This window comes from Rhamphochromis sp. 'chilingali', assembly GCF_963969265.1.
Source record: "Rhamphochromis sp. 'chilingali' genome assembly, chromosome: 22".
Classification (NCBI taxonomy): domain Eukaryota; kingdom Metazoa; phylum Chordata; class Actinopteri; order Cichliformes; family Cichlidae; genus Rhamphochromis; species Rhamphochromis sp. 'chilingali'.
Genome location: NC_137950.1, coordinates 13,062,089 through 13,088,519, shown reverse-complemented (window position 1 = coordinate 13,088,519; position 26,431 = coordinate 13,062,089). Strand labels below are relative to the sequence as shown.

Genomic DNA, 26,431 nt, shown 5'->3' with positions numbered 1-26,431 from the left:
AGTGAGTACCCAGCACAGCTCAGTACTTCATTGATGTGAAAGCGCTACAGTTTCTTTTCATCTTTTAACCGTTTCTGCAGTCGCAGGAGGAGAGGACTCTAACTAAAAATCTTTTGATGAGTAACACCCTCACACCTCTGATATTCAGCTGAAATATCATATTTCGATTGCTCACGGTGGAGCCAAAAGAAAGCGTTTGGGGTCAGAGGGGAGATGAAATCATGCATAGTTAGGTAGGTAGGCATGGAGGGCATGCTGTTTGTCTATCACATTATACCTACAGCATATGTTGGGGCGGGGGTTGGGAGGGGATCACCCCACAATGGGAGTGTCAGCTATCCCATGAGACCTGCTCGGTGACAGACTGACGGATAAAACAGACAGATGAAACACTTGAAGCACTTCCAGTAAAACATGACCTCTGACCGACTCTGAACACGTTTCTACCACAGAAGCAACAAACGACACGGCAAACACTCACCTTTGACCTTAAACCTCGTGAATGCCTGGAGCTCGCCGACTGTTCTTTTTTCATGAAATCTGGGTTACTTTTGGACTTCATGATATCTAAAAACACAATAAAGACCCTATTATTAACAGTGGTGATGCTTCTTCAAAAAATATATAACCGACAGCATCTGTTCGCATTTAAGTGGTAATCTTAAAATTTTTTCCCTAACTTTACCAAGAGGAAGACGCATCTTTCTCAGGAAGGATAAAGATAGCAAAACAATGTTAAAAACATTTCGAGGATTGAAGGCATTTTTTCCCAGTTCAAACCAACAGCAATCCAAAAAGAGACAATCCCCGGGTGGCACTAAAGGTGGCTGGTTGGATAGTTGTAACATATTTATAATAAACACAGCTTTGCTCAGCCTTTGGTTGTTGCCATGTTAGTAGACTTCACGGATATCTGGATATAAATGGGAACTAAAAAGAACAAAGATTAAAGTCAAATTGAGCATTTTCTACTCACCATATCCAGATGTAACTGTTCCATCGACAGTCCTCTCACCTAAAGCTTCTGTGGCAATGAGCAACTTCTCCTTCAGTTTGCTGATGTCGCAGTCTGCTTTTGCTTTTACAATGCTGAGTTCTGTGTAGATGTCCTTATATTTGTCTGTGGCATATTTCTTGTCCTGGTAAAATGATCGGGGATGAATATACGGCCTCAGATTTTTAAATCACTCTCAGGGAGATGTGCTTACCCTTAAAGCAGACTGTAGCTCGTCTTTCAGAGAGTGGATTTCTTGTTTGAGATACTGGATCTCCGACTCCTTTATTCGTAACAATACCTACAAGACAGGGAGAGGCACTTAGGGTGTAGAGCAACATGAGTTGAGCGTCTGTGTGTGTGTGTGTTCGTTTAAACATACCTCCAGTTCATACACATCTTTGCCCTGGGAAAGTGATGAGTGAGCGGTTTCCCCACTAAAACAGGAGCGCATCCGAGAGATCTCTACAGTCAGCCGGTTATTTAATTCCTGTTAGAAAAATGGAGACGTATTCAAACCTGTGGACAAAAACAGGTTTGTATTCACAGTACGTGTGCAGGATTGCGGAGTCTGACCTGGTTGTGTGCATTTAGTTCCTGGTTCTCTCTCTGACACTGCCTGAGGGCCTGCCTCTCGGCCTCCAGCGCCTGAGCCAGGTGAGCGTTCTCTAGACATTTCTGAGAGTACTGCTCTGACAGCACCTCCAGTTCTCTCTGGATGGACTGCAGCTCCTCCCTACACAGTCAGATAATCAGTGTCAACATGCATTTGTGTTTTTCACAGCGCAGAAGCTTCTTTCATCATATAATAAAACTGTTTTTCCCCCAAAAGCAACTGCAAGACATCAGTACAGTTTTTAGGCCCCAGTCAAGATTAAATGTTGACACCCAACTGATATAGTAAATACACTGGATGCAAAGTTTAGGTTTCCCCTTGTAAAACATACTCGTATTGTAAGCGTAGTTCATCAATGTCAGAGTTCAGTCCGCTTATTTGGGAGCGCTGGGTTTTTTCCAGTTCCTCCTTGTGCGCATTCTTCATAGCTTCAATAGCTACATTAAAAAACAGAGCACATATATCAAGTCACTGTATGACAGTCATCAAAGCACAGCAGCTACGAGCGATGAGACCCTTTCTTTACCAGCAATCGTGGCAGCCGTCTCCTCAGCCAATAGCCTCTCTCGCTCTTCCATGAGCTTGGAAATCTCCCTCTGATGCTGCCTCTGGAGGTCTTCGATCACCTTCTGGTGTGTCTCCTCCATTGCGGCAAAGCCACGCTCACATGTGGCCTAGTGGAAGAAAAAGTCAACAATCTGTCGTTGCGAAAAGAATTATGCATTCACTGCAGCTACATTTTTATTTTTGACTACAGATTTAGTAAATTATCTATAACTCACTCGACTACATGCAAAAATCAGTGATAGAGGCCATGCAAGACTTTTAGAAGTAGAAATTGTCTATGTTAGTAACAGAGCGAGTAAAGCAGAGATTCTAGGCCAGCCAAGCTGCAGTTTATACTGATAGACTCTTACTCTGATAGGCTACTTTATTCTGAAAGTGGGAAATGGTGTGATTACTGATGCCCAAATGAGTATTTAAAGTAAACTGAAATACAATTTGTGTCAGAAAGGACTCAAGACAACCTGCTATTGGTTGCTTTGCTTCTTTGTTTGAAACAAAAAAGGATGTCCCCAGCTGATCAGCAGGATTTGAAGAATACCGAAAGATCAGAACCTTCCTGAGACAACAAACCCATAGTTTATATCTATATGTCTGTATAGATTGAGATAGATATAAAAACATTTTAGAAACATAATTCTAAAATTTTATCAATTTAACAGTCTTGTATAGGCTATTAGTCTAATTAACAGACTAGTTCTATTAGCAACACTTTCATTAGCAGAGACTGTATATAAAAGATGGACGACCTACTGATGTCATTCATCGAGCAAGCTTTTGAAGCTCCGACTCAGATGGCCAACAAGATTTTTAACTTACATAAAAAATACAATAAGGTCCTGTTGTATTCAATATGCTGAGGCCATTAACTCATTACGAATGTGTTTCCTGAGGACTTCTATATGTAAACCAAAGTCGTCGCCTCCTGCTGTTCATTGGAAATATTGCACATTTAAGACACTTCATCAGTTTTAAAACCTAAAGCAGCAGCGTCAAACATAAGGCCCAAAGGCCAGAATTGGCCCAGCAATCTGCCTCACTGGATGGCTTTGGAAAATATGAAAGAGTACATACATTTTGGACTTTTAGCTGCATATTCATAAGTGTCACAGCTCATCAGTGATAAAAGCCTGCCTTTGGCCATTCATACCATACCAAAGTAATTAAGTAATAGCCAAAGAATTAAATGACAGAAAAAATTCTCCCTCCTCCATCTACTATAGACATTTATGTTTGTTTTTTGTTGTATTTTTTATTTTTTTACACTGAAGCAACTATTTTATAAAGACACAATTTTCCGTACCATTAAAAACTTTCTGCTTTACAATTACAGGGGAGTCTGGGTAATGAGCTACCAGAACTTTGTGTCATTTTACACATTTATTTCTTACAACTTCAGCCCAAAGAGTTGTGCTGAAAGATTTTTCTTTTAACACAGCAGCTTTTCTATATGATGTAAAAGAACAGACAAATTGTGGAAAACATGCTTATTTTACTTATATAAAGATATCTCAGGGATATTAAATGTGTAGTTAAACTTCTTTACACTGACATAAAGGGAAGTTTCATTGGTCCAGTTCGTTAGAGATCTAAGGGGTTTGGCCTAGAGCCTATTTCCATGCTTTATATACAGTCTACAGTTACCACGGTGGTTATGATTTATCACCTAGGAGTTCAGGACATCCTTTAAAGCTCCAGTTACAATCATGCTACAGCCCACAGATGATGTAACTGTTCAATTTAAACATGTTTCACTCGTCTCAAATCACACCATTTCCCAATTCCTAATCCTCAGTTACTCGAATCACCAGTTACTGAGGATTAGAAATCAAAGAATCAAAGTTAATTCTTCTTTGGCTATAATAACTACTGATCTCTCTCCCTTAAAAAGGGTTTATTCACTAAAATGGTAAAATGAAAGAGCAAAAACCTTGAGGCTTTCAAAGTCTCTCTGGTATTTCTCTCTCAGGCTGGCCACATCTCCTTCAAGGTGTTTGTTCTCCAGTTCGTCCCTCATATTATTCATCTGAGTCTCCAGTTCTTGAATGCGGTCTTTCAGAACCACCATGGAGTCGACCTCTGATATGTGCTGTACATCGTCTCCTTTTCCCTGCTCTTCCTCTTCCATTGGCGTAGCGGCCTCCTCATAAGGAGGTGGCTGTGAGACCTCAGGGTTTTGATTGTAAGATCGGTGATCTTTGAGACTCTGAATGTTCTCCACATACTCTGAACGTAACTTTTCGATGTTGTCCTTGTGGATATGCTGGAGCTCGCAAACCCTCATTTCAAACTGCTCCTCGAGCTTCCTCACATGACTCTCGTGCCTCTCCTCCATTGTGTCCATGTCTGCTAGCAGAACCTCTAACTTTTGTTGACTGTCAGCTGCTGCTTCCATGAGGGCCAGCTCTGTTGAGGCACAGCCTTGTTCTGCTCGGCTCAGCTCCCTTTGATGCTTCTGCTTCAGGTCTTCCGTCTCTTTCTGAAACTCTTTCTCTAAGAAGACCACTTGCTGCTGCGAGAGCTGATTCACACGTTTGCTAATCTCACTCTTAAGTGTCTGATTTTCCTTCTGGAGAGATTCCACCATTTGCTTGAAGTTCCGGCGCTCCTCTTGTAAAGACTCTTCATATTTTTCTTGGATTGCTGTGACACTGCGTGCATGCTGCTGCACGAGATCATCCATAGTTTGACTGGTCTGTTTACAATAGCCTAAATCTTGTTCATGCATGGCCCGTAACCTACATGCCACATATGCCACTTGAGCCTGGGTGAGGGCTTCACGCATACAAAGAGAGGTACTTGTGAAAATATGTGAAGTTTGGTGTCCTAGAAGAGATCGGATCATTTTAGACAGTCCAGGATTGCTTTCGCCACTTTCTAGTTCTTGGGCATACTTGTGGAGGATCGCTGCTTGTCTTTGAAGTTCATTAGCCAGGCTTTCATGAGCATTTTGCAGTGATTCAACAGAGTCAATGCCACAAGAGGGCATTTCACCAGCCAAGTGTCTGTCTACGATTTCCTCAGCCAAGTCTCTAGCTTCTTCTATTTCGATCTGCTCCATGTACGGAGCAAGCTCGGGAGGGTGAATGTCCGCCAGCTTTTGTTTGTTGAATCCAAAGTTGTTTTTGACTTCTTTTATGACAGTTTTCAAATCAGGCCTTTTAGAGGCTTCAATAATTGCTTTCAAAGCCATTTCCCTTTCATAGAGGTTTTTATGAGCTACAGCTAGCTCCCTTTTAAGTATTTTGAATTTCTCCTCATAGCAAAGCTTAAGATTTTGAATTGAGTAGGCCAATTCTGCTTTAATGAAGTTGTTGAAGGCAACTTTGGCATCAACATCTACATCATCTAATACACCACCCTCTTTGGATTTAGCAACATCCGTCTCTGCTTTCTCAAGTTCTTTCCAGAACCCACTTTCTAAAATCAGCTTCCTGGTCAAGACATCGGCATAAACTACAGCCAAGCAATCTTTGTCACTCCTTTTAATGTGCTCAATGTCCTCCCAGATCTCAGTAAGAGCCTGCAGGAGGTCAGACTTTGACGTTTGTATTAACAAAGCCATCTTGTTCAAAACCATCGCCTCAAAGGACAAAGTTTTGGCAAAAAGGTGCATTGCCTCTTTATCTACAGTCTCTGGGGTTTGATTTGGATGGAAAGCTGGTGATTGCTCTTCCAACATCTTTTGTCCCCGTTGAAGGTACAGCGATGCATTGAACAAATCCTTCTCTATCTCACACAATGAGTGCAGCTGTGTATCTGTTTCATGTGAGCCACTGAGAATAGCCCTAACTTTTTCTCGACCATTTTCCACACATACAAGGGCATTGGTACAATGCTTAATGCCAGCACTACTCTGTATACCACTTGCATCACTAGTCTCTTTCTCTGGGCAAGAATCCTTTTCGCCGATCTTTAAATCTATATCGGACAAGTCCTCTGCTTGGGTGGATCGTTGCCTATCCAGATTCTGTGTTAGGTTTCTTAGCTTATCTTCTGTGGCGAGCAGTTTTGTTTCAAGAGCATGTATGATAGAGATAAACTTCTCTGGGTCATTAGCATGTGGGGCTGTGAAGTCAGGAGTAGCTGTTCCTTCAGTTAACTCAATGTCTTCAGCTACATCCTGATTCATTTTTTGACTAGTGTCCAGGACCTCGAAATTGACATATTTTTGACACTGAATACTCGAAAAACGTATCCTTGGTCTCTTAGCTTGAGACTCCTTATCGTCTGGGGAGCTCTCTGTTGTGGATGTATTGTCTAAAGAAAGCTCTGCGTTTGATAACGAGGAGGGTGATGTTCTTTCCTCCTCACTCTGTTCTGGGATTTGCTGCCTTTCCATGTGTAGATTAGCATACCCCAGCTGTAGGGCATTGAGGTGCTGCTCCAGCTCTGCAATGCGGTCCTCTGCAACCACAAGCTTGGCTTGCAGATCCTTCTCAGCATTACAAGGCTCAACTTTGTCCAAGAGGCTTTGAGTCATTTGACAGAGAAGCTCCTCCTTGGCTTGCAGCTTCAGCTCAGTTTCCTCTAAGCTGTTGCCAAGTGCAGTCATTTTAATAAGTGCTTCTTTTAGGTCCTCCTCCTTGCGTTCCATCAGTCTCTCGTACATCTCCTTAGTCTGCCGGACCTCCTCCTCTTTTTCTCTAAGGAACTGGCTCATTTTCTGAAACTCTTGGGTAGCCCTCTCATATGAATGCTCCAAGGTGTAGTAATCTGCTTCTTCTGTTTCCAGGCGAGAGCGAAGCTTGTTCACTTCACGGTCTGCTTCAGCAATCTGGTTGATGAGTTCCTGACAACGACACGTAAGATGTCCTTTTTCTTCTTCCAGTCTACGGACACTTTCCTTCAGTGACTCAACCATGTCAGCCTTTTGAGCCAGCTCTTCTTGCAACTTCAGCATTTCCTGCTTGCATTCTGTACCTCCTGAGGCCCGCCTACCCCTTAACAAGGCCTCTACCTGCTGCTCAGCCTCGAACAGCCTGTCCTCTACTTTCTTGTGTGCAGTTTCAGCTTCAGCTAATCTTTTGCACAGATTCTGTCTCTCTCTTTCATGACTCTCTTGCATGCTATGCTGTTCCTGCTTAAGGCGCTCGTCTTTCAGCGCCTGACCCTCTTCTGTAGCAGTTAGTCGAGCAGTCACTTCTTGCAGCTTCTCCTGCAACCTCTGTATCTCCCTCACGTGGTCTCGCTGCAGTGCCTGCTGGCGCTCCAGCTGCCTGAGGGCCTGGTTTCTCTCCAGGAGGTTAGCTTCTACTTCACGGAGTCTGTCTTCACTGTCCTTCAGCTGGGCTCGTAGGGTAGCCTCACTATGACTGTATTCTTCTTCGTGTTCTTTTGAGCGCTCCTGCTCTAGCCTGAGCTCATTCCGCATCCGGGCCACAGCCTGTTCACTTGCTAAAATTTCCGCCATTGCAGATGCAAGTTTAGACTGCAAAGCCTGAATATCGGACTCGTGGCGCTCTACGGCATCCTGGGCTTCGGTGTAGCTTCTCTTCAATGTCCGGATCTGTTGCTGTGCAAGGTCCTGCTTGCGCTTCTGGGACTCCAGTTCACCCTGTAAATCTTGATTAAGCCTGTGCAAGTGTTGCCATGGCACTCTGTGCGGTGAAGACGTAGGAGGTGTTGCGCTCTTGAAAAGATTGATGAGATAGTTTCATTAATATCATCACGTTACTTTCCCCTCTACTAAATACAGAGAGCCACATCTCGGGGATAACCAGGAAGAAAATAACTTCTCTTTTTTTTAGGAAAGTAAATTTCCCCTCAAGCTTCTACTGTGCTTTTTCAGAGGTGACTTGAAAACAGAAAGGTTTAGATGAAGTCACCTTCAAACACCTCCCCCCCCCCCCCCAAAAAAAAAAACAATTAACCAAAAAATGGGTGATCAATATGGTGATTTAAAAGAATACAACATGACCAAACATAATGTGATTTCATGGTATGACCTAAAAGTGTTTAGTGTAAAAAAAAAAAAAAGAAAGAAAGAAAAAAAGAAAAGAGGCATTAATCACACACTTATTCAGAAACACAAAACATGCAGAAATCAAGCTGCGAAAGGACACATGCAGAGGGAAAAAGCACAGCGTGAGGCTTATTGATCCTCTTTCTTACCTTGAGCACATCAGATCAAATCAGTTACTTTCCCATGAGATGTGAAACTCCATCAAAAAACAGTTAGTGAAAATCTCATGCTAAGAAAACCACAACCACGCATAGCAATATCAGAGAATAAGCACCCACACACCTGTTAGTACAGTACATACTTTCACTTTGCAATTCTTAACACCGCTCTACCACAACATTTCTTTAAGTTAATTCATGTTGTGGTATCAATTTAAAAGAAAAATAAGGTTGCGGGATATATAAAGAGTGCAGCTACCTGCAGTACATAGCCCTCCCTGGCACTTTGCTCTCTCACTAGCGCATTTTCTAGTTGCTCCTTTAAGAGGTTGTTCTGCTTCTGCAGTTGGTCCAGCTCCTTCTGCTTCTGTCCCAACTGTCAAGAGAGGCAAAGAGGTAATGAACAAATAGCACAGGGTGTTGTTATAAAATAAATATAACCAAAAAATATATATAACTGAAAACATTTGGACAGTTCAGCATTTTTTACCTTTTTAGGTTGACAATTCTTTTTAATAAAAGTATTATAATACTTTTTTAATGGAATAAAGGAGATCATATACAGTATAGCATTTCTCATCACCAGGTGGCTTACCAAGTGCAACACGTAAAACAACATGCAAGGCTGGAATGAATTCCTTCAATTAGCCTGATCACACCAAACAAATTTGCTTAAAAATGAATGATAAAAAACACACAGTAGGAACAGCTTAACAAATGGATGGAGGCAGGAAAAAACTTCTTGTTTTGATGTAGCTGCTCATTTCTGTGACAGCAAACCATAAAATGTTGCACAACAGCAACTGCAGCATGATCCATTAATCATCTTTGATGGTCTACGAGTGCAAAGATCTCAGAAAAGATAGAAAAATATTAAAAATGTCATTTCTGAAGCCTTCTAAAACTGTGGATACATTTCAAGTGTAGGGTAAGATAGTACTATATAGTACTGATGTCAAATTAAAGCTGAGACTTTAATGTTGTGTCCAGTATGAAACTTCCTATTGAATCTGAAAATGAAAAAAATCTCAAGAACTAGACATGCCTAATTGTCCAAAAACAAACTATTTAATTTTATTTATATGGCATCAAATCACAACTGTCACCTCAAAGCACTTTAAATTGACCCTGCAATAATACAGAGAAAGCCCCAACAATGAGACAACCCCGACATGAGCAAGCAGCTGTTGACAGTGTGAAGGAAAAAACAGGTTCAGGGTGAGGAGAAATCTTAATGATATAACCCACGCTGGTTACGCTCACCTCTTTGTCTAGCAGAGCAGCAAGCTCATGCGCTGGCAGTCTCTCAGAGTTTCCTAAGGCAGTGGTGATCGGTACTTGCTTCTCTTCCCTTAATGGTGTTGTCTCCACTTGATGCCATCGCTGCTCAATCTCATCCTGAACATCTGAGCTTCTGCTGTCTTTGTCTTCACTGGCTGGACTAATGGCAGCAGGGTGATCCACTTCCATCTTTCCTTGCTCTTGGATTCCAGGTGTTGGTTGCTGTACTGGTGATGTAGCATTTAGCGTTGAAATCACCGTTACAGTAACAGTATTTGGTGTGCGAGCTGTACTGCTAGTTCCCCCATTAACGTTCTCCTTTTCTGCTTCTTCTGTAATTGAAGGTGGGTGAGCAGCTGATGCAGATGAGGTTTGGAGGGAGGAAGAAGAGACCGGAGATGACGCCAAGGAGGAGGGAGAAGAGGAGGCAGAACAGTAGGAGGAGGTTGTGGAGAACGATGAGCTGAGGTCAACTGTGTCTGCTTGTTCTTTTACGGGCTTTTCCTTCCGTTCCATTTTGAACTCAGTCCAGTCGAAAGTTTTTGAGCGGCCCTCTCGTCTGCGCTCACGAACTCTGCTTTTGCGTGGCTCAGAGGCAGGGGCAGAGGCATTGTTACCAGATGGCTGCCTCTGCCCATCAGACTTAGGGATTTCTGGATTATGGCTTGGATCAGGGTCCAACATCACCTGAGATTTTATCTTCTCATCAGGGAGTGATCTGAACAAACCAAAGCACAAAAAAACAAAACATATATAAAGTCAATTCAAAGATAACTGGATGAACTTCTGCATTCGAATTTGCTCAAGCTGCTGTTACATAAAGCTTTGCTGGACGAAACAACAACATAAGATTTCAGGTTTTCTAGCTTCGATTAACTGTGCATTCCAGGGTTTCTGCAGGGCCCAATGAGGTAAACCGTGACATTTAACTACCCGATTCACAAACAAACCACCAAAAATATAAAAACATGTTTAAAAATTTGATCTAAATCCAAGTCTGAGGGCGTCTTCCCACCTATGGTTCTTTTACTGTGATCTGAATTTGTAAACGTGTAGCTTTTCCACATGAAACACTGGGTTTGTTTTCACGCAGAAAAAAAAAAAATCTAAGTGAACTCTAAGCAAACCAAAATGTGTCACTACAAACGTCGTGAGAATGTTCAGTCTGCTCACTGGCCAAATGTATCTGGGGCAGGAACAACAAAACTAAATACACAAAAGAGGTCCTGTGTCAGAAAACTGAGAATTTACGTTAGCCCGTACAGACCTTCGCACATCTACAGTACCTTCCTGCATTAGCATACGTTGGTACGGGACATTGTTTTGTTAGCTCAACCTTGTAACGTACACCTTGTAGTTGGCTTGGATCGGGGTGGGAACACGTTCACACCATAAATGAACTGATCTGGAGTTTGTTTGGAATCGTACCGAGACCACCTCCTCCAACTGGGTCTTTTTGCAGTTGTTTTGGTCTGCACCCGAGACTACTGTATTCACACCTGAGTTCAATTTAAATGGACACAGCAGGTGTTAAAACACCCTAAACCCAATTACATTGACTGACCCCATTTCTGCTGTAGGTTTCTTCCTGTTAAAAGTGAGTTTTTCCTTCCTGCTGTTGCCAAGTGCTTACTCATAGGAGTTTGTCTAGTTGTGGGGTTTTCTCTGTATTATTGTAGTGTCTTTACCCTAAAATATAAAGCACCTTGAGGCAACTGTTGTTGTGTTTTGGTGCTATATAACCACAACTGAAATGAGTCGTGGACTAAAAGCCACAACAATCCAGTTTCTGTTAAACTAACCTCAATTGTAAATTCATTGTGTCATAAATAATTTTAACAGGAAAAAACTAAACCAGAAAGTCAGCGATGTGGTAGCACCAAAGTTTATTGACTACAGTTTGTAAAATGACAAATATAATCCTGACTTTGAGCAAAGTTTGGGTAAATCTCAGCAGGTGATCATGTGCGTGATTTAGACTAAAATCTGACCAATATTTTAAAAGTAGCAGCTATTCTTGTGAATTCTGGATAGAGGGATAACTGACACCTTGTCATGGCATAAGCCAATCAGTCCATCGGCTAGATAAGTGAATAAAATAAAGAGTAACAGAAGAGGGAATGCAGTAAATACTGAGTCTGTTGGTTTGCAACATTTACTGACATCCGATTAGCAAAAATGAAAGCAGAAATGCCAACTAACAATAGTCTGGTTTTCTTTGTGAAAAATTATTAGGTCTTGTTAGTGACAAAGGAAGTTGCTTTAACTTTAAAGACCAGCAGATACCCCATTTTAAACAATAAAATGCATGTCAAAGCATTAAACACCAAAAACATTTATAAAGACACACAGTGGGGCTAAAAGCAACTTGATCTGATGTAAGCCTGATGACGGGTTCCTGCCTTTAGCTCTTTAACAGTGGCTTAATATGAATATGTGCAGTAAACTGCTCACTAATGTGCACTGCTTTAAAGGGCAGGGTGACCTGATGGAACAATCCTTTTTAACCGTGTTGTGTGGCGTCCTCAAGGAGGGAAAGAGCTCAAGAACATATAACATGTCATATGTGCAACTTCAGCATTTGATATGTGAAAGATAATCTCCAGCTTTGCTATGAAAAGTACAAAAATAAATGCTTACGTAGTTACAGAGCTCTTGTTTTGAGGTGGACATTTATACTCAGCCCAAAGCTTAGTTATTTTGAGCTTTTGGTGTTGTTGTGGCACCATTTCCAACAGTTAGTGGACCATCACATTACAGGCATGACTGACACTGGCCTGTGGTGTTGGGCAGATTATTCAAGTATGTAGATGTGATTGCAGTGTGGGTCTCTACAGAAGCACAACTAACTGGGAGACATTACTCAATAATCACATGACACATGGTTGGATGACAAAAACGGTGGGGCTGACATTGCTGAGCAAGAACATCAACATTGGGGGGGTGGGGGAGATATTTTACACACAAGCACTCCAACCTGGGCTTCAGAACCGATAGTTTCAGAGGGATGTTTTTCCTGGAAAGCAGGTTGAAAATACAGGTTGAAGAGGAAGAAAAAGAAGGAAACAGAAGGTGAGGAGGAAATAGGAATTCAGATAAATAAAACAAAAAAAGCAGCTGTTATATCTGCCAGTGGTGAGGGTTAATCCTCAGTGGGTATTACCGGGTGACATCGGGGGCGATAGTGGGTCGCACGTTCTTCATGATCGCCTGAATCCAGTTACGACGGATTCCAGAGGTCATCGCTGACAGGGTGCACGCTCCTTCTTTACACTGAAAACAGAGGCAGAGCATTTAACTGACTCACTCAGAAGCCACACATTTCAAAGAATTATGCTCTAAAAGTACTTTTAATAAAAGTTAACTGCTGTTAACCACTTTTTATTTCATTACTCATTTTTTCAATTTAACAGATGCTTATGTCCACTTCAAAAGTGTCAGAGAAACACTTTTGACAGGAGTAGATTCTCAGCCTCACTTCTGTTTTTCTTGACAGGAAAGTTACTTCAAACAAAACTAACACCTCATGCTGTCAAACTACGACATTGTCCTGGCTTTAGTCATTTAGCCATAGCTTTTAACACCATCTGCACTGATAAAACAAGTAACAGAGGTGCTTTGTGCTGAATGTGCAACACATTCGACTTAACGTATAGTTAGAACTCTACAGTAATGACAGCTGCCCCTTTTTGCCACAAATGCAAAAGCTGTTCTCTGGCTGTTGTTTTGTAATAAATGTGAGTTCATTGTGAGTTACTTTTATGAACTATGGAAACTGGTGGCTGGGGATGTTGGGAGAGGGTGGAGGCAAAGACAAACCTGCTACACTAAATGCAATGCGCATTTTTTCTGAAGTAGCAAAGACAAAACTGCAGATGAACTGAAGGTAGGATACACATAGGACATACAATCCACATAATGAAAACATATTTTAATTGATCATAAAAATGTAACTAATTACTCGTTATATTAAATCTTATACCAAACAAGACATCCATTTAGGTGCTACCTAGATCTAAACCTCTATAATTACACGCTGTGATGAGACTTGCCTCCTTCATCTAACAACAGAAACAGCAGCACTCTATAAGCACTAACCCCATTTACAGAGACCTCTAGTGGAAGCTAAGGAACGTCTACAAAACATTATGAATAAAACTCCTGATGATGTGAAGTAGTGAGATTTGAAATCAAAAACACTACTGACCATAGCTCCATCTACCTTAACCTGCGGTGCACACAACACCAGATCAATGATGTTTTCAGCCAAAGAATGCACAATCCTCTTGAGCAATCTATTTCCGACTTCCTCCAGAAACTTACTGTGGAAGCTACTTCAAGCAAATGCAAACAAAAGAAATGACCTTGTAGCTGCTGTTCAGATACAGCTTTAGAGCGGCGAGCTTAAATCATGCAGCAGGAACAAAAGCCCCACTGGCACCACTCTACCCCAACCAACTATACACCTCCACTAAGCATTTCGCCAACAACAACAAGCACTACAAATGTTTAACGCCCAAAAGATTATATGAATAAAGCACTGCACCATTTAAAGGAGGGTCCACGCTACTGCACATAGACTCGTATTTGAGTCAGTGCTAATGAGACATTATTCACAAGGACGGGGCTTTTAATTGTGCAGATGGAAGCCACATTGGTTCAAGAACACCGGCAGGGCTGGCAACGCCTGTGGCAGATTTAGTCCGCTATGATGTCAGCCTTTCACAGAGAGATGACAAGTCAAGTGACATCCTTCATGACAAACAAAGAATTGTTTCAGGAAGAGAAATGACAAAACCTGATACCCAAAAGTTGCACCGCATGGTGTCTAAAGCTGTTTATAGACTGGCAGGAGACACCGGATCTAAACCGCGTGGACAATAAGCTTCTTCTTTACTGATGATTAATGACGTGGGATAAACACTGACACGAAGATTCGACACTCACCAGGATTTGGAAACCGTAATTCCTTTGAACGGGAAACTCTTTGACATCGTAGCACGTAGAAAGGTCAATCTCACCGTCCATTTCTGAAGCCTGAGGGGGAAGAAAACAAAAACAAAAACCCAACGATAAGTACAAATATGTCATTTTTCATCAAGTTTAAAACTATTTTTTTTATTAAGTGAATAACAAGCCTTACCTCCTCAGCTATTGAATCCTTATAGTACCTCAAAGTCTGATCTGTCAGGACAAACCAGTGCTTCTTCCACTGAAATGCCAAAAAACCCCATTAACAATGTACATGTACAAGTTATTTATTCAATATTGCAGAGAAGCAGATAATACTGAAAGCAAATTACCACTCCATCTTCATATAGCTTTGTCATCCATCCTTTTTTAAAGTTCAGCAGATCGGGCTGCAATTAAGACAGATCAGAAATGGATCATTAAGTAATGAATATCATTTAATCAATGAAAAGAAATTAAAAATGAATAAACATGACGACACCTTTAACTGGATATCACATGGCAATAACAATATAATTATGTTTATTTACATTCATATCCACACCTCAGCTCAAAAAAGAATAAGCGGCTCCAGCTACAGAGACTGACTGGCGGGAGCAAGACTTTCCCGTGAAACACAAACTCAAGGCTGTTTATAGACCCTAAAGTAAGTTGTTCCTCCAAAACCTGGCCACCGCTAACTCAACAATACCTTGTTTTTGTTGAGCTTCATCAGGTGTGGTGTCACAGTCTGGCACAGAGTCATTATGATGGCTAACTGCCTTCAGTTCATATGTTGACAATCTCTTTCTCTCCCTCTGTCTCAGGGACACACACGCAACTGCTTCTGTGGAGGCTATTTATAATCGCCAGTAGCAGTGGCGGCAGTGCTGTGTACGTGAGTGTGTGTTTGAGTGAGTGGAGGGGGGTGGGTTTGGGCAGCTGCAGCTTGGCTAGAAAGACAAGTCACACACCGAGTGGGATCACCCCTGCTACCCTCCCTGAAGTGACCGCAGATCAGACTGGTAGGAGTCAGCGCTCAAGATGATACCACTGCAAGCTTAAGTAACTTGAACGCTTTAATTTTGTAGCTGAAAACTGAAGAGATCAAGTCTAACAACTGCACGTGTGGCAATTTGTGCAACTTGTGTGCAAAGATATAAAGAAAACAAAAAAAGTCAAGCTTGATGCTCTGCTGAACAGAGACACCTTTAGGAGTGGGAAAATATTTTCTCTGACAAATCTCCTAAAAATATACATTTCTATATTTTTTTTTTTCACATATCATGCTTTACAGTTTGGCAGCACTCTCAACACTCACAGTCATCGAGGACTCAGTTGCTCTGCGGTCCAATGATTTGGCCCTTCTTAAGTTGGCCAAAGTGGAACTGGATACATCAGGAACTGAACGGTCCTTTGCTGAATCTAGTGACATCTCCTACAAATAAAAAAATGTATAAAAAATTACAAGAAGTTCATTTTAATTCTAGAGTATGTACACTTGCCCTGAGAGAATAAATGCAATGCAACTTAAGAAAACACCAACAAACAGAAAAAACACAGCAAAAGCACACAAATCCATCCGTGATTCCCAAAGTGTGGGCTGGGGCTCCAGATGAGCCATGACGATACTGCAGATGAGCTGCTGTAGTTACAGAAATTCAGTTTGAAATTACTCAGTTTGAAATTGTAACATATATATAGTTACAACTATATACAACTGCAAAGCTCTCCAGCGAGTAGTGCGGTGCTCTGAACGGATAATTGGAGGTGAGCTTCCCTCCCTCCAAGACATCTACAGGAAGGATCATCAAGGACTTCAGTCACCCCAGCCATAAACTATTCAGACTGCTTCCATCAGGAAGGAGGTTCTGCAGCATCCGGTCCCGTACCAGCAGACTGAGAGACAGCTTCTTCCATCAGGCCATCAGACTGCTGAACACGTCATAGACACCTCAGCTTCACTACTGGAACTTCAACACTATGCACTCCACACTGTATATAAATGCCACTTGTTTTGCACATATTCAACTCTGTATATTTTTATATATTTTATTTTATTTATTTATTTTTACTATTTAATTTGTAAAAATGTACACACACACACACACACACACACACACAGGATAATATTTAGTATACACATCCAGGAATGCATACACTATTATATATTGTACATATATTTATTAGTTTCAGGTTGGCCATTCTTGTATTTTGCTCGTTTGTGTTGTTGTGTTTGCACATCTCTGTTGCTTGTGGGGCTCGCACACAAGAATTTCACTCGCATGTGCTGTGCCAGTGTGCCTGCACATGTGATGTGACAATAAAAGTGATTTGATTTGATTTGTTACATATTTATTTAGTTATATGCACAAGTGACAAAGCTGGTAATAGGAGGTGGTTAGTTTGTGATATTACTCATTTATCAGACCTAAATTTACTGCTCTTACTGTGGTTTGTGTCCCAGTGCCAGGTGGGTCATACATTAGCCTTTGCATATGACTGGGTAACATTAGCAATTTGGGTTATGTTTTTTTTTAAATAAAGGTTTTGACGAAATGCATCACTTTTTCTCAAGATTAAGGATTGGGTCAGCTGGAAGGTTAGCTTGTCACTTCCGCAGCTATTCTGTCACGCTATTGTCTCCCAAAACACTTCTGTTATTTTTTTTTTTTTAGGGTGTGTGTGTGTGTGTGTGTGTGTGTGTGTGTGTGTGTGTGTGTGTGTGTGTGTGTGTGTGTGTGTGTGTGTGTGTGTGAGAGTGTGAGAGAGCTTTTGTGGTCTTTTTTTTTCATTTCTTTTGTTTTGGGTTTTTGGGGGGCTTTTCCAGTGTTTTTCTACTTGCTGGTGTTTTCTAAAGCTGGAGTGTGTTTGACCTCTCAGGGCCGCCGTAAATATTGCATGACCTTTCTGGTTTGATTTACTCAGGATTAATCAGAGGAGAGCATACATGTTTATTAGCCAAATAACGTCTCTCGCTGCGTCCCTGTCTCTGGATCAGCACGGAGTTAGAAGGATCAGAGCCGTTTGTCTCCATGCGCTCAACATGCTGACCATCCTCGAACCGCTCAATGATTTGAGATCGCCTAGGAGACACAAAAATCACATTCAAAAATTCAAGTTTGAAAAAAAGAAAAAACAGCAAAAACAATTTTTTGCTTTTTTTTTTAAACAATACAGAAAAAATAATGGTATGGCACATCATGGTCGTGTCACAGAGAGCATAAAAAAGACACCAAACATGAACAAATCAAAGTCAAAATCCATGAGTTAAAGGAAAGAAGAGGCTTTGGTTTACAGTAAGCACAAATAAATCATCATTTTAGAAACACACAAAGTCTTCTCCACAGAAAATACAACATAAATATATGCAAAATAACAAATACTACCAAATAGAACCACCCAGAGGCATTTCTAGGAAAAAATAAAAAATAAAAAATGGTGTTATATAATTACCGGTAGATCAAATTTAGGAGAGATGGAAAATGAATGGAATGGAGGATTAAACAAATTGCAAAGAGAAGCAGCAACAGTCAGCATTACCTTAAGGCACTGCACTTGTTAATGTATATGTATTTGAAAAATAAGTAGTGATTGAAGTTGGAGAAAACAAAACCGTATCTATAACCCAACCTGTCAGTATGTTGTATGCATGGTATGTACAGGAAATTAAGTATTTATTATGCATGTGTGTGCTCCGAGGCAGTGCAGGGATGAAATGATAGAAAGCAGGAGTCAGCGGTGACCAGCAGGGAACAGCATTGGGGCAGGGTGGAAGGGTTGGTTGAGCATTAGCTCTGAGAAGCTCTGTTCAGAAGCCCCTGGAAAAGATTGAAACAACAAAAACTAGCAAGGTAGCCGAGAGCAAAAGAGGTAGAGAGCAGTACAAAACCAAAACATCACATGCATTTAAATCCCTGTAATCATTAATGGCAAACCACTGATAAGCTAGGGTAGGCAGCAACAGCAACAGATGCTTGGAGAGAGCAGCCACAGGGTGGTGCTATAATACTGTGTGGGGTATCCTCAGCAATGGATGAACTTCACATAAACACTGAGCATGCTCTATTCTAGCTAACAATCGGTGTCTCATTAATGACTATTAATCATGTTGCCATCATTACTACAAGTTCATCTGCCTTATTTGTTATGGTGTTTGTTCAGCACTGATTGGGTCTATCACGAGGAAGAGCGGGAAACTTAAAACGGCTCTGAACTGTCATCCTCACCTGCGCTCCTCCCCAAACAGCCGAGCCACCTCCTCTCTCCCGGGGCTCCGTGTCCGCGCCCTCAGGTCTTGGCGCTTCTTCTCTGAGCGGAAAGCTTCTCGGTAGCTCAGTCTGCGGGCCCGGGGCACATCTGCCAGTGCTGCGTACTCCCTGCCGGAACAGCCGACTCGGCCGCCCCCGCCACCATTGTGCCCCTCCCAAGTGGATGTAGCTCCACTGGGATCAGAGTCCAGAGAGCTCTGAGAAGAGCTGATGGTGGAGTAGCTTGGGGAGACAAGTGAACCTGGAGAGGGGAGAGGGTCTTGGGAGGGTTGATGAGGGGAAGTCTGGGGTTCTGATTCAGAGTTGTACCTGGAACTGGGAGCTCCTAAAGAGGAGGAAGATGCTGAAGAGGAGAGGGGCAGATGCTGGGGTGGCTGTGAGTGATGTGCAGACTGTGGAGAAGGCTCCGACTTGGTCTTCTCCAGGGAGAAGTACCCACTCTCAACTCGTACCTTACGTCCACTGCTCACAGTGCCACCATCTGGGGGAGAAAAAAAAAAGCCCAGCTCACTGCAGACTTTATGAGACCAAAAAAAAAAAAAACATTCCTGTCATTTTACTGCTGGGAAAGTTGGGGGTTTTTCCCCAGCTGCACTGCAAATTCAGTTTGTTTATAGAAGAACGTGATTAAAAGCACAAACGTTTATGCTCAATCGTGTCATATTCAATTTAGATTATTTTTCTATCCTTGTAAATACAGTTGCTGTGAGTTTCATAGAGTTTTGTTAAAGTTCTCACCATCTTGAGTAGTGATACTGGAGTCTGGCTGACTGTGGCCCAGCTGGCTGAGACAGGAGGCACTGCGGCTGCAGGGGATGGTGGCCCTGCTCCAGCGGGGCTCTTCCTGCCACAGAGTGGCGCGGCTCATTGGCACCCGCTCAGCGCTGGCAATACTGCTGGGCAGGCATGGGATGCTGCCCCTGCTGCTGCTGCTGGTCACTGTTACCTTAGCTGGGCCGGGCTCCTGTGTAATGGTTGGGGTTGGAAGGAGTGGGTGGGGAGAGGAAAGGATATATTGGCAGGTAAGGTCACAGAAAGACTACAGGACAAAGGAATATGAGGAGGAAAGAGATTAAAGAACATTTATGATGTAAATGTAATGAGAAATCAAATATTGGAATATGTATGTTACTCAAATCCTGATTATTGTACTCCATGTTCTGATCACATTAGTAAGCATTTGTAGAGATAAATCATTGTCCTCTTTAAGATGTTTTGCTTTGTTTTTTTATATGAATCAAACATTAAGGCAATAAAAAAAAAGTTTTATTTCTAGTAAATTACTGGAAGAGTGAAGCTGGAACAGTAAAATGGAGAAAGGGACTGACAGCTAGACAAACACACGTACTTATGAGGAATAGCGAGAGCAAACTAAAACACCCCACGAGGACAGTGTGCAGAGGTGGATGATGTCGGAACAGATTTCCTTGGCTAAAAGTGCCGAGAACGTCTTGATTTGATTAACAAATGCAAACAAAATTAAAGCTGTTCAAAGATCTGATTTCACCAAATCAGTGATCAGAAGATGCACAAAATCACTGAGATAACAAGAAAGAGGAAGATTTTTAAAGAAAGCGACCCTCAAACAGCCCACTTTCATCCAGCCTATTCAAATCACCACAAACATGCTGATGCTGTGCAAAGAATTGCTCTTTAGGCATCGCAAAGGTAGGCTAAAAGCATGTCCGTTTCATTCCCCCTTCACCTGGAGTGATTGAAAATATGCTGAAATTAATTTAGAGGGACAGAGCGACGCGAGTTTTAAAATTTAGGGGTTTTTTGAAGGTGAAGCAGGATAAGAAGTTTGGCCAAGCTGAACTCACTGGGTGCCCATTCATGTCCTCAGTGGAAAAACACTGTCTTGGAGTTACTCCACCCTGCCAATCACAGAATACCCTTGATGTTAATGCTTACTATTTAGTGCTCATTATGATCAATACATAACATTTTCATGGACCGCTCTTTTTATTGCGACTTCTATTTAAAGTCAAAAAACAAAAACAAAACAAAAAAATAAATACAAAACAAAACATGACTACGAGATGTCAAGGGCTTTACTGGAGAAGAACTAAAAATGCAGACAACTTTCAGTTACAATGACACACACGCGTCACATGACATCATTTTTTTGTACTCAATGTACTTGTCTTAAAGGGCGCTACCCACAAGACAAATACGACTGTGCACAGGTATGTCTCCAGTAAAGTATGCACAAGTGGGAGGGGAGCTTTCAGGTGGAAGTATGGAGCTGACACAGTGCGGTGTGGAAAATTCAAGCCTCGACATAACGCTGGGTATTTATCCACTCGAATAACCTAAGAGATACTGATAGGACCTGCCAGCAAACAAGCAGCGAAAGCATGACCATGCTCACATATTACCGAGCCTAATTATGCGGTGGCCTTGACCACTACAGCGGTATTTAAAAGTGAAGCCCACAGGCACACATCAGATATGTTTGGACCCAATGAAATATGACTGCAGATGTTTGTGCTATCTTAAAGGGTTATCACAGCTATTTAAAAACCATAAACATGCGCATTGTGCTTGTAAAATGACCATGAAGCAAACTGCTCCTTGTTAATGGTAAACTGCCAAAAATAAATAAATAAAAGACTGAATCAATAACCATAAGGTCAATGATGTAGAAGCTGATTAGCCCACCAAAATTACTGTACAAAACATCCCCTGTATTGTTACTGAATTAAAATCTAATTAAAACGACAAACATGACCTTGAGCAATAAGACCTTGGATTCAGACCAATTAAATTCTCACCAACATTGTAAGAGGAGTAGAGTCTTGTGAATGGATGGTGAGAGCTCATCAGTCCTTTGGCTGGATGAACTAACCAGATCAGTCACATAGGCTACGTTCACACTGCAGGCGAAAGCGCATCAAATCCGATTCTTTTGACCCTATGCGACCCATATCCGATCATGGTATGACAGTGTGAACGGCACAAATCCGATATTTTCAAATCTGATCTGGGTCACTTTCGTATGTGGTACTGAATGCGATACATATCCGATGTTTTAGAAAGCGACTGCTGTTTGAACGGTCATGTCGCATTAAATCCGTCTTTTACGTCACCGACACAAGACAGACGCCAATTATCAGCGCCAGAGAAGCGCCCGAGAAGACATCGTGAACGCTTCCTGGCCATCCAGTGTAGATGTCAGTGAAACTGTTGGGAAGACAACGTTGGAGAAACGTGAACATTTTATTTGTACTGTATAATCTGCAGATTCTGACAGAAATCTGCAACTATCCTTTGAAGCACCGCTCCTCTAAAAACAGCAATAAAAGGTAATTATTAGGTTATTTACATTATTATGTAAATAGCAAAATAACTTAAAGCAAAAATTGGGAAACGTAAAGTCTGAAGTCTTTATATTAAGGGCCATCAGTCAAACAATACTGTTTGTTCTGGGTCTAAACAGAGCGCGTTGTGTGTGACGTCTTCTTTTGCGCGTGCGGGCCGCTTTGAGCGTTCACACTAGAGCACGTTTTCTGTCGCATTTTATTTGTAGTGTGAATAAGCAGACAAAAAAAATAAATAATAATAATCGGAATTGAGCATTAAGACCTGCAGTGTGAACGTAGCCTTAGTAGCTCATCGGCTCCATCAGAATTCACAGTTTATTGTAATGTGTGAAGTACAGAAAGAGAGCGGTAAGTTTGTTTTCTGTACTACAGTTCACAACAGTCATACGTAAAGACAAATTAATTTTGTTTCGCTAAAAAGTGACCAATAGTCGAGGAGGAGTGATTCCTGGAAACTGGACGGATGGACAGATGCATACCTCCCCACCACATTAGCTCATTGGTTGGTTACATACCATTAAACACACCAGAACTATTATAAATTGCTGTAAGAGTGACTGGCTTTAAAATATTACATGAATTGACTTTTCTTGCCTTTTCTTCTTTATTTACCTTTGCATTAATCCCCCAATTTACTTTCTTATTTAATTATATTTATTGGTTTTATTCATTTTCCCACATATATTTAATACAAATATAAAACAAGAAGTTCTTCATGATTCACAATAGAATACAACTGCTGGTCAGGATATGGCATGACAACTGAGGGTCTGCTTTAGGCGACAGTAACGGTTCATTTTTAAAAATTTGAATTCTGCCATTCTCCATATTTCTTATTCTTCCTTGAATGTTTTATAGGCTGATATGCATTTCACCATTGAGTCACTAGAACTGCTGTAGCCCAATTATTTGTCACATTGGCACAATATAAATTTGATCACATTCGCCAGTGAAGTGTTTACAATGTAGATTTAGAGCTGTAGGCCTGACTCCATGCCTCCCTATAGTGTTTAACTCTATAGGTACCATAATATTAAATAACCAATTAATTGTGGATTTTACCAACAAAATGAACAAGTAAAGAACAAAAATGAATAGCAATCCAAGAATAACCTTTCAGAGGAAATTATATGTGAACAGAAGAGGAGCTTCAGGTTTGGTTACCTACACGAACAGTTACTGTACGCAGCAAAGAAAAGAAACAAGACCAATGAAAACAGACGTAACTGGTGGTCACAGCGAGACACAGTCAAGGTCATGTCTGTGTCGCCGCTCTCTCTGTAAATGAGCCAGTCTGCATAAGCCGAGCAAGGTCACAGTCTGATTCGGGGCGCCGTCATTAGAGGAACCAGACAATGAAGTTCAGTTTGTACGTTTGTTTGTATGCACCACAAACTTGGCCAGGCCTCACACAGGAGGGGGGCGGGGGGCACAAACTGGTATGCCATGGTGGGTGGTCTGTGCAATTTTATTATATCATACTCTTATATTTCATCTTCACTCTGGACCATTATTCTTTTATTCCTACCTGCCAGGGAATACAAAACTTGCTCTGACGCAAAAACTGCTTTTTGCTCCCATGGTGGTTCTGAAAGGCGTTGCAAGACAGGCTTGAAAGACACATTAGTGACCTTGACCCTTTTTAGACCGTTAAATGTACTCTGCAAAGATTGTTTAATAGGCAGGACTACTGGAGTTCAAAACCCAAAGTGCACCTTTTCCGGCTCACAGACTTAAACATGCATCTTGTTAAGAGTTCAGGAGCTCAGTGTGAAATGACAAAACCTTTATTGGGTTGCCACAAATATTTAAGGATTTAAATCCTCGATAAGTCCTGAATGGGAATGCTTTGATAAGCACCAAATGCTTAATCACCACACGGACTGAAAAAGCCTGACAGGTGTGATGGCAGCTGCTGGACATGACAATGAAACTGAGCGCACCAGCAAATTCATGTGCAACAGGATCAAAGTTGCTGCTGAATGTTGTTACAGCACACATGCAGTTGTCAACATTTCCCTTCACTGTTTGTTCAGGAATATTTTGATAGCTGACTAATGTTTGCTGCCTGCCAACCTTGTGATACTGTTCCATATCTATGCAATTATGCACTGCTGGAAGCATAAAGCAGGTATTAATTGTGGAAAACAATACCACATGCGATTTACAACACCCAAGAAACAATATGTAACACGATGTGTGCTTCACTGATAGCTGGAGTTAAATTAGACAAGTGTGAGGCGTGTTGTCTATCGAAACTGACATATCATGTGACACAGGAATGTAAATATAGGCGGTTTAAACTGTTGAGCATGTCACTGGCAGAAAAACTACATCCGTCTCCCTCTCAAAGGGGGGAAAAAAGCTGTTGTAGTTGGAGAGGAATGAGAGGCATCCGTTCTGCATATTTCCATGGCAGAGGTCATCCTTAAATATATGCTCTCTTTGTTGTTGACAAGGAATGAAGCAATTGCCACATGTGGATAATTTATAATGTTCATAATATCTAAAACATAAGGGTCAAGCTGCAGCTCTATGTCGACACAGACAAACCTCCTGAATACAGCCTGTGATCCCGTCATCATTTAATCCTATTACTGCACATATTTGGGTAAAACTGTGTCATAATCATTGCGCTACAGTCAAAAACCACCTCTGAGCTTTAATTAATCAGCTCATTTGTGAGTTCATATTTCCCCCCAGACATCTAAGAGAAAACCCATTCATGAATGTGGGGTTGACTGGGGCTGTGGACAGCCACATGAACTCAAGCACATAAATCCTGTTGTCAGAGCTGTCATAAGCACAGAAACATAAAGATGCTTCATTGTGAGTTATTAAACATAGTTCTCCCTCATACAAAACACGTTGAAAGAATACAACATAAATGTTCTTTGACATTTATACATGCAAGTCCCAAGCTTTTGATTTGTTTTAAACCACCAATATTAAACTGAAAAAAGAAAAGAAAACTATACACTTCATGACATATAATATAACAATTTAAATTTGGCTGTTGTTCACTGGGCAAAGAAAGAATAAGTTCATTACCTGGTGAGTGGGTGGATCGACTTTGCGTTTTTTCTTCTGGTTCTGTTTGTTTGTCCTGGGGTACACAGTCAGAGCCTCCTGCCACCTGCAAATAATGAAACAGTGTAAGTGCTCTTCTAGTCTTAAATTCTGACTGCATAAACTCTGCATGCTTAATGGATTCATATACAAAGGGACAAAGTTTTCTGCAGCAAAGAATAAACTACGAAGCATGCCCCGACAAAGCGATATGTTAATAACACATTTACAACACTAAAGGCTAAAGCAGCAAAGTCAGCACAGTTTCATTTCTTAAAAGGTAGCCTATTCCAGCTCCATATTTGTAGTCTTGGACTCTAGTAAAGTAGCTTTTACAAATTCACAGTTCAAAGTACATCTCATTGAATTCTAATATGCATCATACTGAGCGTTTGTTTAGCCTCCTATTTCATCCTCTGCCTGAAACAAGCAGCTTCCCTTTAAGGCCTCCCTCTCTTTGGAACTACTTTGTTCAGTTTGGCTGCCTCTCACAAACAGAAGGTTTACACAGCAGGTGAGTGGGGCGTCTGAGCTCATAGCCTGAGCTGTGTCCGAGATGACCACATTAGCAAGATCTACTCTGACAGTAAATACAGGTAAAACTAGAAAGAAACCCTGGCTGTGTCAAAGCATTTAGGAGTATCTGAAGTCTGAGCTTTTGGGGTGGCACATACATATGCTTACTTCATTTTGTGATTCTGTGTCCATGTTTAATCTGAGAATCCACCAAAAACTAAGAGCATATTTATGACAGAAAATAAGAAAATGGTAGAGAACAAAAATCATAGAACATAACAGATCTTAATTTCTGTTTGCATATTCATTCTTTTGAAGTTATGCTTTAGTTAAAAAGATGGGGATAATGCATTTTGTTGGATATGGTAAACCACGGTGCTTTAACACCAGAAATATTTATACAGGTAACAGCGAATCTAGATCCTTACATCATCTGAATGAAGTGCTGACACGGACAGGGTTAGCAAATCTAGTGATCAACATTTTTAGGACAGAACACCAACACATGGCACTGTGTTCAAACTCTAATAAAAGTCAAAAGACATCTTAGAGGAGAATAACATAGTGAAAAATAAATTCCACTGTCAGGAAATGACAAACTTGAAAAGCTAATATGGTTCTGTGATGGCCTAGAACAAACACATGCATGCCAGATGATGATAGGAGAGTGGGAGGTGAATAGCGACAGAGCAGGTAGCATGATGAGGAGTGGGTGCTGTGA

At 41.3% G+C, this 26,431-nt stretch overlaps 1 protein-coding gene across 3 annotated transcripts in view; it reads right to left on the bottom strand.

The window, feature by feature from the left end:
* LOC308391200 (myosin phosphatase Rho interacting protein) overlaps nucleotides 1–26,431 on the bottom strand; it is a 54,451-nt gene that overhangs the window by 1,370 nt on the left and 26,650 nt on the right. The window contains exons 5-24 of one of the 3 annotated variants that reach the window (XR_013970572.1): nucleotides 25,177–25,261; nucleotides 19,538–19,763; nucleotides 18,758–19,280; nucleotides 17,479–17,614; nucleotides 15,850–15,966; nucleotides 14,882–14,938; nucleotides 14,722–14,790; nucleotides 14,526–14,615; nucleotides 12,742–12,851; nucleotides 9,561–10,296; nucleotides 8,557–8,673; nucleotides 4,105–7,806; nucleotides 2,137–2,284; nucleotides 1,942–2,047; nucleotides 1,571–1,730; nucleotides 1,377–1,484; nucleotides 1,209–1,295; nucleotides 977–1,139; nucleotides 482–567; nucleotides 282–364 (exon numbers count right to left, since the gene is read on the bottom strand). Coding sequence is in view for 2 of the 3 variants with exons in the window: in XM_080873696.1 (XP_080729822.1) it covers nucleotides 482–567; nucleotides 977–1,139; nucleotides 1,209–1,295; nucleotides 1,377–1,484; nucleotides 1,571–1,730; nucleotides 1,942–2,047; nucleotides 2,137–2,284; nucleotides 4,105–7,806; nucleotides 8,557–8,673; nucleotides 9,561–10,296; nucleotides 12,742–12,851; nucleotides 14,526–14,615; nucleotides 14,722–14,790; nucleotides 14,882–14,938; nucleotides 15,850–15,966; nucleotides 17,479–17,614; nucleotides 18,758–19,280; nucleotides 19,538–19,763; nucleotides 25,177–25,261 (6,826 nt within the window). In the remaining variant the exon portion in view is untranslated. The remainder of the gene's footprint in view (nucleotides 1–281; nucleotides 365–481; nucleotides 568–976; nucleotides 1,140–1,208; nucleotides 1,296–1,376; nucleotides 1,485–1,570; nucleotides 1,731–1,941; nucleotides 2,048–2,136; nucleotides 2,285–4,104; nucleotides 7,807–8,556; nucleotides 8,674–9,560; nucleotides 10,297–12,741; nucleotides 12,852–14,525; nucleotides 14,616–14,721; nucleotides 14,791–14,881; nucleotides 14,939–15,849; nucleotides 15,967–17,478; nucleotides 17,615–18,757; nucleotides 19,281–19,537; nucleotides 19,764–25,176; nucleotides 25,262–26,431) is intronic. The other 2 variants (XM_080873696.1, XM_080873697.1) reach the window with 2 other exon arrangements.